Source organism: Balaenoptera physalus (genome assembly GCF_965194825.1).
Source record: "Balaenoptera physalus genome assembly, chromosome: 19".
NCBI lineage: Eukaryota > Metazoa > Chordata > Mammalia > Artiodactyla > Balaenopteridae > Balaenoptera > Balaenoptera physalus.
Window position 1 is genome coordinate 55355193 of NC_138900.1, and position 12341 is coordinate 55367533.

At 41.4% G+C, this 12341-nt stretch overlaps 2 protein-coding genes across 3 annotated transcripts in view; both read right to left on the bottom strand.

The window, feature by feature from the left end:
* Nucleotides 1–9304, bottom strand: part of GLG1 (golgi glycoprotein 1) — a 154086-nt gene extending 144782 nt beyond the window's left edge. For both annotated transcript variants that reach the window (XM_082438980.1, XM_082438979.1), the window contains exon 1: nt 8822–9304. In XM_082438980.1, the coding sequence (XP_082295106.1) occupies nt 8822–9271 (450 nt within the window). In that variant the 5' untranslated portion in view covers nt 9272–9304. The remainder of the gene's footprint in view (nt 1–8821) is intronic.
* The window catches only part of RFWD3 (ring finger and WD repeat domain 3), a 63244-nt gene continuing 51592 nt past the window's right edge, over nt 690–12341 (bottom strand). The window contains exon 14 of the transcript XR_014256989.1: nt 690–3460. The gene's annotated coding sequence lies outside the window, so the exon portion shown is untranslated. The remainder of the gene's footprint in view (nt 3461–12341) is intronic.

Sequence of the window (12341 nt, forward strand, 5' to 3'; positions counted from 1 at the left end):
CAAAGGGCAGAAAGACCACTGATGGGCAAGTGCAATTTGATGGATGCTCTATATATTTAAATTTTTTTCATCCTCTTCATAACCCCATGGGAGTGGTTTCATACCTCAATTTTACACATAAGAAAAGTGAAGGCTGAAGAGATAAATCTGTCCAAGGTCACAGTAAGTGGTAAGTGAGCTAGGATTTGAATCCAGGACTGCAGTTCCAGAGCCCACTCTTTTACCACTCACCACACTGCTCCTCCTATGATGAGCTCCACATGACTATAGGACCTTATCTCTGCTGATTATTTCATGTGCAACAAGTATGCACAGTAGATGGCATTAATTAACAAACGGCAGACTCTGTGCATGATTAAAACTCTCCATTACATTCCCTTCTCCCTCCTTAAAGTTTTTGTTCACTTTATGTTGTTTATCACATTACGGAGCTGGTTTGGCCAGCATAGGAACTTTGGGAATTCTGTTAAGTGACTTGCAGTCTGTCTTTCTACGTTAACTTAAATTACAAATGAAACCTTCCTAGACATCAGAGCATTTTCTTTAAACATGATTTTTTTCTTTCATTTTTTTTTGTAACTCTGCATTTGAATTGATTTATAACATACGCACATTCTCCTGGTTAATGTCTCTCAGATATCATTTCACTTCACTGTTTATCTTCCTTATGATTTTAAGTATACATCACATTTGTTTTTTTTTTTTTAAAGGAACACAAAAATGTTTTAAGAGTTTGTTCTATTTTACAAGGATACACATCTAGGAATTCAACCAAGTACCCATTTTCACTATGACTCCCCCTGTATAGAGTTATAATGTTATTCAAGGCTTCAATAGGAGAATTTATAGGTACTGTAAACATCATGCAGTCGATCTAACATAATATTCTAATTTCAGTAAAATTATTAAAACTGAATGAAAATAAATGCCTGGTTCTCTTAATTCATTGTTTTTAGATTCCAGTCCACACTTCTTGTTCCTCCACACTCTATTTTAATGCAGATACAAGGGTTAGTACTGGCACAGTTCTGAGGGCCATCACTTGACATTCTTTCTTAAGTTTTAAATATATCTAATTCAATCAAATAAAGATGAGTCACTTACTGACTTCCAGTTTTATGAGTATAGCTCCTCTTTTTTTTTTTCTCCTACCTGCTCCTCTTAATCTGAAGGAGCTATTGTACCCCTTTACAACTCATAAAGTCGGCATGAGGAAAATGACATCCATCTATTAACCAGGCATTTTAAGGTGGCTAAATTAAGAATTTCATGATATGAACATCGATTTAAGACTGAAAAGCAGTGAAGAGTTTTTTTCTGATTCTCCCAACCATTTCCTCTACCATATGCGAATAGCATTTAATTTATCCTTCTCTTATGGTACTTACTACTTTATAACTTGTATTATAGTTTTAATAAAGATACTTTTTTCTTCTTCCAGATCAGTGCTGTCCAACAGAAATATAATGGAAGCCACATATATTATTTTATGTCTTCTAGTAGTCACATTAAAAAATAAAAAGTAAAACTAGCTTTAATAATGTTTTTAACCCAATATATCCAAAATATTATCATTTAAACATGTAATCAATATAAAAACTGAGACGGGAATTCCCTGGCAGTCCAGTGGTTGGGACTCTGTGCTTTCACTGTCGAGGTCCCGGTTTCGACTGCTGGTGGGGGAACTAGGATCCTGCAAGCTGTGCAGCGCACCCCTACCCCCCCAAAAAAATTGAGATAGTTTACCTTCCTGTGTGTTCTAAGTCTTCAAAATCAAGTGTGCATTTTACACTTACAGCACATCTCAACTCAGACTACTCATATTTCAACTGCTCAGTAGCAACATATATAGCTGATGACTACCACACTGGACTACCACAGGCATAGGGGGAGGGGGAATGAGCCATTTTACAGTTGGACAGACTTGCTTTCAAATATCAATCCCACTACTTACTGGCCCTGAGGGAGTTCCCTCATTTAAAAAATAGTAATAATTAAAATAATACTAATGATCTATCTCTCATAGGATTAAATGAGATATAACACCTAGAGAACATCTGGTCCCTTAGGGCAGGGCACACAAAAAGCCCTTGATAAATGCTAGCTATTATCATACATTTGTAACCTTTAACACTAAGCACAGTGTCTTGTACACAGTATGTATTCAATAAATGTTTGCTGAAGGAAGAAAAATTAATTTGCATGACATCCTACAAGTCATTTTAACTGCTTCTTTTTAAAATACTACATACATTTCTCATATAAGCAGGAGAAGTTTTTTGGAAGGACTGTTGCTGACGAAATTTGTTTTGAACACATTAGGAGAAATGTATCATCTCATCTCTTAGACTGATCGAGTATTTTATTTCCTTCCAAAGAGCAATGAAATTATTCAGCAACTATATACTGTAAAGCAGTCTTATCAAGAGGCTTCTTAAAAAGTTCCTTCCATAAGTGACTGTGCTATTTTACAGGTAACTCATTTATCTGCGGGAATATTTTTATCTCAGGGATAAAAACACATCCCATTTCCGGGCTTTACTTGGAGAATAAGCCAGTGGTGCATGCAAGACCCTTTATAATCTGGACTCTGAAAAAATTCTCAAACTCTCTACTTCAGTACAGTCAGTACAGCCCCCTTAATTTCTCAAAGCATCTTCCCTTTTTACTTGTGCTTATGATTCCCTTGCAATGTTTTGTATTCCTACAGATGACAGAATCACAAAGTACCAGAGCTGGAAGGATCTTAAGCGATAATCCAGTCTTGGAATTTTCCAAAGCATGTACCATAGGTGGTAAGCAAGATGATTTCTGGTGGTATGTGTTAGTACTGCCTACTTTAATGGTAACATATTTTGTTTAACATAAAAAAGAAAAATATCACTAGCACATCAAACTCAAGAACTCATGTATATCTTCACTTACAACAGGGCTAAACTGTTCCTACTTAAGGGTAAAAAAAAGTGGTAAGATTTTTAAGCCAAGAGTAGCAGAGCAGAGTTCCATCCAAGTCTAAATCCTAATTTTGTGCTCTTTTCATTGCCCTAAAGAATTTACTGTCTGTGTGACACCAAGTGATGAACACCCTCTTATATAACTCTTTCTTTTTTTTTTTTTTTTTTAAATGAGTAAGCCTTCTTTTTGGCTCCTTCTTTTTTTTTTTTTTAAATTTATTTATTTATTTATTTATTTATTTTTGGCTGTGTTGGGTCTTCGTTTCTGTGCAAGGGCTTTCTCTAGTTGCGGCAAGCGGGGGCCACTCTTCATCGTGGTGCGCGGGCCTCTCACTATCGTGGCCTCTCTTGTTGCAGAGCACAGGCTCCAGATGCGCAAGCTCAGTAGTTGTGGCTCACGGGCCTAGATGCTCCACGGCATGTGGGATCTTCCCAGACCAGGGCTCGAACCCGTGTCCCCTGCATTAGCAGGCAGATTCTCAACCACTGCGCCACCAGGGAAGCCCCTATAACTGTTTCTTGATCACAATCCCATTTATCAAACCAACTGTAAGCAATGGTGGTGTCTTAAAGTACTAGTGTTCTTCCACAATGATAAGTGCATAATAGGAGATCAATAATGCCTTGATTATGTGGTTAGACTGCTTCCAACCACTGAGAGTCAGCATAGGAGGAAATTCCATATTGGCTCAAACAAAACAATCATAATATATCCTAAAGCCAAACGATGTTTGGATTAACAGCTGTTTGCATTATTCACTTCACTATTCCACCCGTGAATGAATAAGGAACCAGGAGATGGCACACATATAAATCCTAGAAACTATAAAATACATACATACAGAGAATATACACAGGAAACAACTCATAAAGGTTAAATAATAGGAATCTTAGAAATTGTAAATTGTACTATTTCCCAAACCTCTCATTTAACACATGAGGAAACTGAGACTTGAGTGGTAAACTGACTTGCTCACAGTCGTACAATTAGTTATTGGCAGTGCCGGCTCTAGCCCTACTTTACTCTTTGTGGTGTTCCATTGATTCAATACAAATAGTAGGGGAATATATCTAAATTCTTCCATTATACTAGTACAAATTCTGCTTAAGGTGAGATGGGATCTGAAATCTTTTCATGAAGCAGAAACTCTACTTGTAATGGGACTCAGACTAGTAATTAAATTAGCTGTGTCTAATAATGCCAGTCTGTCCACCTGAGAAATCTACAATACTCCCACGCAAAGGTGCTGCTCCTACCCAGTTGTTCTTGGTAGTGAAGAAAAGAGGATTCTAATTCCAGGTGACTCTTCTCCTTTTGTGTGCACTTATGAACCCCTGGCGTTCCCAACAGCCACAGACTAATTTCCCTAGCTGCAACCATCCATGGCAGATTAGAAAGAATACAATCTTTGAAGTCAAAGAGAACTTGCTGAATACCACCCCTACAACTTAGGATATAACACTGGACAAATTACTTCATCTCTCTGAGCCTGTTTCTCCACTAAGATAATAACACTATTCACCTCACGGGATAAATGAGATAATATAGATATTATGGTATACTATCTTAGGATACATACAGTTAAGAGAAAGGCTAAGAATGGAATAAGAAAATGTTCACCTATGAGTTTGAAAGTAAGTTTACAGTTTGCAATGTTGAAATATTAATTCCTGTTCAATATGTAAAATAGTCCATCTTAAATAAATATTTACAAAGCATTCACTCTGTGCATAGTTTAGAGATAGTGGTCACAAATTCATAACCTGAAACTGATATATCAAGACAAGGTACCAAGAAATTCAGAAGAAATACTCATAACGCTTTCAAATACTAAAAAATAACAATTAGGTTCTGGTTTTTGTTTTTTTTTTTTTAAGTCCTTATCAGAGACTCACACTGAAGTATTTATAACAGAAATGACAGTGTCTGGAACTTGCTTTAAAATATCCATTCTCCCAACCCCTGCGATTAAAAAAAATAAAAAAGTGAGGCTAGCTGAAGCTGGGTGATGCGTATGTGGGGAGTCATCATACTGTTCTATTTGTGTTTATGTTTGAAATTTTCCATATTAGAAAGTTTTTTGTTTCTTTTTTTTAAATCAAACAAAAAAAAAAACAACCTAAGAAAAACTATGCACATCACTAATAAACTTCTAAAGAACCAACATCTCCATCTGCAACTTCTAAACACAAGATACTATTGGTCGGGACTTCCCTGGTGGCACAGTGGTTAAGAATCTGCCTGCCAATGCAGGGGACACAGGTTTGAGCCCTGGTCCAGGAAGATCCCACATGCCGCGGAGCAACTAAGCCCGTGCGCCACAACTACTGAGCACGCGTGCCACAACTACTGAAGACCGTGTGCCTAAAGCCCGTGCTCTGCAACAACAGAAGCCACCTCAATGAGATGCCCATGCACCGCAACGAAGAGTAGCCCCCGCTCGCCGCAACTACAGAAAGCCCGCACACAGCAATGAACACCCAACACAGCCAAAAATAAATAAATAAATTTATAAAAAAAAAAAAGAAAAAGATACTGTTGGTCATTTCAGCCAAAAATATATAAAGTATTTTAAAATTACTCTCAACATAAAGCATGTCTTATCTCTTTATCAAATACTAGACAGTAATCCCTTTGGTATTACTTCTCCTCCACCTGGTAGAACAGCCCAGGATGTATTTTTCGTTTTTACCCTTATACTTTCTAGTTACATATTCTTATAACTAGAACTACTACTAACTACATATACATACACACACACATAACCAGGACTACTATCTATCATTACTGCTAATATACCCACTATGTAACTGGGGGCCCGCTGGGTATACTTAACCTTTTAAAAAGTATGACTCAGCTGAGAGGGTTAAAAAAAGAATCCCTCACAACATATAGCCTTAAAATAGTGGCCAAAAGGAGAAAAAGCTGTGAACTAATCTTAGTCTATGTGCAGTTTTAATACAGTTCACACATAAAATTTTAATTTGGTGGCATATGATGCATAATTTGGTGGCATATGATGCATTAGACAAACAGAAAGTATCCGCTGAAATTCTTTAAAGGTAAGTATAAATACTTTCAGATAGATTCTCTAAGTGAATTAGTACATAACTTTGAACACTAAAGAGAACCTTAAAATATCTGAACTTAAGACTTAACCTAGGGGACGTCCCTGGTGACACAGTGGTTGGGAATCCGCCTGCCAGTGCAGGGGACACGGGTTCGAGCCCTGGTCCGGGAGGATCCCACATGCTGCGGAGCAACTAGGCCCGTGCGCCACAACTACTGAGCCTGCGAGCCACAACTACTGAAGCCTGCACGCCTGGAGCCCATGCTCTGCAACAAGAGAGGCCACCGCAGTGAGAGGCCCACGCACTGCGACGAGGAGTGGCCCCGGCTCGCTGCAACTAGACAAAGCCCGCACAGCAACGAGGACCCAACACGGCCAAAAATAAGTAAATAAATAAATTAAAAAAAAAAAAAAAAAAAGACTTAACCTACCCACATTGTTTCAAAATAAAAATGTGGTTTACTATACTATCATTTAAATACTCACAAGCTTTGCCTTTTCATAATTCTAATAGCAAGAACACAGAGAACAATCTTCCCCAAATATGTATCCAAAGGGATAAAGAAGCACAAATGTCTACTTTCCTATCAAACTGTCCTACTTACCAAAAAGCACATACAAAACATATTCCACACTTTCACTTCAAATGTGCCTAGCTAGTTTACTTTTTTAATCGTTATGCTCTTTCAAACACATAATTGAGATTTAACTAGTTCTCTAAGTGGAATAAAATTTCTTTTTGCTGTCTTTAAAGGAAAAAAAGAAGTAGTTTAAAAATAGCTCCACCTCCTAAAGAATATACACAGCTGTTCATGATACTATTCTTTCAATTTTTATGTATATAAAGTTGGAGGAAAATTAATTAAATTGGAAATTTGGAAACCCCTGCCCCCCCCAAACCCCCTCTTCCAATTTATATGACACCTTTTCTTTCTCTAGAGCATAAAACGGGCTCCATTAGCTGACTCACCTTCAATCAGTCAACACTACTTACTGAGTCTCAGCACTGAATTAGGTACTCTGAAAAGTTACAAAGGAAATACAGGACCTAGTAAATACCTTCAAAGAGTTTAAATCCCTATAAAGGAAGAAAAATGTAGTTACCAAAAGAATACCCTTGCTGAGAATCTTACAGTCAAAGGTGGAGCAGGGACTACATTTTCAGGCCAGGTTCTTTACACTAACTAATGCAAGAAAGATAGTACCAACTAAATTAAACAGACTCCAAAAGTGGTCAAAGCTAAGTTATTTATAGATTATATATGCTGCTACACACTTCTACATGCATGACAAAGGAAGACTGCTCCTGTGAGTGACTGTTTCCAAATGTCCCTAATGCACATAAAGAGACATGTACTCCTTGAATGGGCCACTTTTTGCCACTTTCCCTAATAACATCCTGTTTCTACCACAAACTGCTTAACCAAATGTTTGGTCTTCAATATTAGGATCCTAGTTTGAGAGAACAGCATCTATTATATATCCTCAAAGGCCAAATAGAAAATTTCAAGAAGCTTGACAGAGTTAAGAATCATAGCTGTTATTGACTAGAGGAGTAGTTGAAGAATAAAGAATAACAAAGGATTATCTTTCTAGTTTTCAAATTGTAGATAAGTCATCTAAGGCCCCACATTTCTGGTGGCTCTAGAAATTTCCCTTCCCTCTGTCTCCTGCATGTATATCTTTTCCTCCTGTGAATTACTCTGCGTGGAATACCAGAGCAAATATCACAGGGGGATGAGGGGGAAAAAAACTGCCAAGACTAGCATTTCTGTACAAACCAGTGGTTTTCCTATGACCATGAACACCTTAGACAATTCTGTTAACAATTTCCCAAATAAAACTGTATCCAGTGGTGGCTTCATTCTATCTGTCAACCTTTGGGCCTAATTCTATATACCTAAACCTTAAAAAAAAAAGTATCCCTACCAGATTTGCTCCCAAACTTTGGTAACTGTCAAAAATGCACTTACGTCTGCAGCATTAAATCCAGAGAAGAAATTTTCTGTTACTTAACTGAATCACATCAAACAACATCAAACCTAGACTGCATTAAAAGGTACTGTTAAAATCATAGTCAGACGTCAGAAAGGCAGAGACCCCACAATCCATCTTCAAATACTGCCCCAACTTTTCAAGCTTTGGGACTCTAAATCACTTGGAGTAATAGCTTACACTTGAGATTCATTACAAATTGACCAAAAGAAATGAAGAAGAAGGAAAAAAATAAGCATATATTAGTTTCAGCAGCTGGTAAATAACAGGAATTTTTGAATTACAAAGAATAGGGTAAAGACAGTAAATTCGGTTGCTGTCTACAATACACATCAGAATAGAACCAGTTACCTAAACAAACATTATCTACTGCCAATAAACAGCAGGGCATTCTTTAACAGCTTAAGTACGCCAACCATTTTTCATGTTTAAAAGGGTTGCTACAAATTATCCAAGTCGAAACGGATGGCAAAATCCTAAACAGGTTTTCACCGAGGAGCCACCGCGCTTAGAGCATCACACAAAAGACCGGAGCAAATATAAACACGCTCTGGGCCTTCGCCGACTGCAGCCGGGAGCTGGGGTCTGCGTCCCAGACCCCCGCACCCAGAGGTAATGAAAGGTGGGGGTGGGGTCCCCTTCTTGGAATGCGCCGGGGAGCGAGGGGCAGAGAGGGAAGGAGCGAGCGCAGCTCAGAGGAAGCGAGAGAAGCAGCAGACCGTCGTCAGCGGCTTCCAAGGCCGGCGACACCCTCGGGCCCGCACCAGGCCTGGACCTCCCGGCCCCGTCCTGCCTCCTCACCTCCCTCACGTCCTGCAGGCACTCCAACACCGCCAGGTTGTTGCTCCAGGTATGCTTGGGACACACACGGGTCACGTCCTCCCTGCAGGACTCTTCCTCCGCCAGCTTCCAACCCCCGCCAGCCCCGCCAGGCCCTGATCCGCCCCGCCGGGCCGGAGACCCACCCGCCGGGAAAGGCGGCTGCGGCTGCTGAGGCGGTTGTTGCTGCTGCTGCTGCTGCTGCTGCTGCTGCTGCTGCTGGAACTGAGATGACTGAGGCAGCTGGAGCTGACCCCCTAGAGCGCCGCCTCCAGGCTGCCCTCCGAGGGGCAGAAGGTTGGCCCCCGGGCCCTGGCCTTGGCTGTGGCCTCCCGGGCCCTGGAGTTTCTCGGCCCCAGCCGCCGCGAGCAGCAGTAGCTGCAGCGCCGCCGACAAGCGGAACACGCTCCGTACACGTCCACACGCCGCCATCTTGAGTCCGCGGCGAGCTCGACGCACCCGCCGGCGCCGCGTATTTAAATGAGGGGGCGGGGCGTCGGGCGGGGCCCGGCGGGGTCCATCCGAGCCCTTCCCCTGCCGGCGCAGACCCGCCAGCTGGGAGCAAAGACCGGGAGTGGCCGAGCTCCGAATGGCCCACGCCCCGGACCTCGGCGGGCGGGAAAGCTGCGCTCCTTGCCGGGGGCGTTCCTGGTGCTCCTTAAGATATCTGGGTAGGGCAGCTTTGCCTAATTCCCTTGGTTGTCGTCACAGAAAAATAAAAAAGGATTGGGATTGCCACAACCAAGATGGCCGGTAGAGTATGTCATCCGTTCAATGACTTGAAAAAAAAACTTTATGTGTAGAGGTGAACTTTACACGATCAGGTGTATTCCGGCATCTAAAAACCTTTTCTTGCATTTCTCCTTGCTTCCTTCCACCTGCCCCAAAAGCCTCTCTTACCCAGACAAGAAGGCAGCATTGAATCAGGGTTAGGAGCACTGGTTCCAGAATAAGAAAAGAGCCTGTTATAATCCTTGCTCTTCGGCAAACTAGGCAAGTCCTTTAACTTCTCTGACCCTCATTTTTCTCGTCTGAGAAAGACAAGGAGGAGCTCTAATGTATAATTGTGAAGATTAGAAATAATAAAGTGCCTGGCCCACAATAGGGAATTCAAAAAATTATAGCCAGTATTATGAATAAACTGGGAAGCCCTTTGCATGTGAGCCAGATTTTAAGCCAGAATTTAAACTCATGTTTCAAGGAGGCAAAGAAAATAACAAAACATGTCTTTGAGGCCTCAGGTTAAGTCTGCGCCTCATAACTGTCTTGCTGACCTGCATGCAGCGTCTTCAGCATGCACTATAGGCAGGGATGGTTGTTTCACTTAACACCAGTGTCCCCTCCTTCTCCATAGGAGAGATGTTATCTTCCTAAAGCATCTTCACATCTATTGTGTCATCTGAGCCATGCATCAGGCCTGAGTTGGGTTCTCACTCAGCTGAAGAATGGCAGAGATGGTAACAGTTCTGCACAGCAGGGTTAAATGTCCTGCCCAGGATGAACTTTGCCAGACTGGGACCAGAACCCCTGGCCTCTCACTTGGCATGGTGCACTTTTATCCCACTCTGCCAGTATACCATGCTGGGGAGTGAGGGCAGCTCGGGACATGTGATCCCCACTGGTCATCCATGTTCAAAAATGCAGCTTCTGCTGTCCTGACCCACAAATGGGCAGTGAAGACCAGACCAGACATAACTAGAACCTGAGAGGTCGGGTGGGGGTTCATAGGCCTCATAAGGAACCCCTGAGACTGAGAGTATTTTAGGGGTACAAACTGCCCACTGTGGCTGACACAGGCCTCTATCTCTAGGAATGAGGACATGTTGACATCTCTACCAAAACTCACTCCTGCTACTGCCATAATGTGGTGCTAAGGTTGCTGCCAACCTTGAGCATTGACTAAGACAGCCCAGGGGAGAACAGATAAATGTACATGTTCCTTAACAGATACGTGGCATAGGTAAATCTCAGGCAGGCTAGAGACCTGAAGTTCTTGAAAAGTCACTTAGGGTCATTAATTTTTTAATTAATTAATTTTTTTTGGCCATGCCACGCGGCTTGTGTGATCTTAGTTCTCCGACTAGGGATTGAACCCAGGCCCTCAGCAGTGAAAGCACAGAGTCCTAACCACTGGATAAGGGTCATTAATTTTCAGTGATGGGTCTCCATGTGCGCAGACAACAAGTGGGAGTTTATTTTTTAAGCCAGTTTAAGGCCAGAAATTGACAATCCGCTAAGAGAAGCCAGCAGTTGCCCATCTCACAGCCTGCAGTGAGAAAACCCTAGACCCAGCCACAGACTGCCTCTGGAGATAGGGAGGAGTATATGTGCCTATCTTGAAATCACAGTGACCAACAAGCAAGAAACTGAGAGAAATCTGGGAACCTGGCCAGCTCAGGCTGTGTCAGGCAAGTCAGACTTTACAGAAAGCACAAACCCGCAGGCCAGTGGGAAGAGGGTTGACCTGACCTGGGTTGCCTGGACTCAGTGACTTGTTAATAAAAACAGACTGTCTCTATCACAAACTAGGAATTCATTTTACCCTTTACTGTACCCTTTGTTTCTTGATCCTCACTTCCGTAACTCATCCAATAGATGCGTGTTGAGCATTTTTTTAATATGCCACGCATTGCTCAAGAACTGGCTTATATGAGAGATAAACAATAAGATAGTGAATAAAGAGCCAGATAATTTCAGATAATATAAGTACTATGAAGAAAATAAAAGATAGGGACTTCCCTGGTGGTCCAGTGGCTAAGACTCTGCACTCCCAATGCAGGGGGCCTCGGTTCGATCCCTGGTTAGGGAACTAGATCCCACATGCCACAACTAAGAGTTTGCATGCTGCAACTAAAGATCCCACATGCTGCAATGAAGATCCCACGTGCCACAACTAAGACCCGGCACAGCCAAATAAATAAATAAATATTAAAAAAAAAAAGAAAGAAAGAAAAGATAAATGGGATGACTGGGGTGGGGAGGAGATTTTATATAAAGGCAGCTAGTGATCATTGAGTTAAGAGTGAATTGGCATAAATTAAAAAAAAAAAAAAGGGGGGGCAGATCTAAAGATATCTTAGTCTGTTCAGACTTCTATAACAAAATAGCACACACTGGGTGGCTTATAAACAACAGAAACTTATTTCTCACAGTTCTGGAGGCTAGAAGTCCAAGATCAGGGTGGTAGCATGGTCAGGTTCTGGCAAAGGCCCTCTTATGGGTTGCAGACAGCCAACTTCTAACTGTGTCCTCACAGGGTGGAAGGAGCTGGGAGCTTTGTGGGATCTCTTTTATAAGAACACTAATCTCATTCATGAGGGTTCTACTCTCATGATCTAAGCACCTCCAAAGGCCCCATCTCCTAATACCATCACAGTGGGCATTAGGATTTTAACATATGAATTTAGGGGGGACAAAAACATTTAGACCATAAGAAAAGAGTTCCAAAAGCAAAGGTTAATGACAAGTGCAAGTTCAAGACAAGGGAATGAGCTTTCAGAAT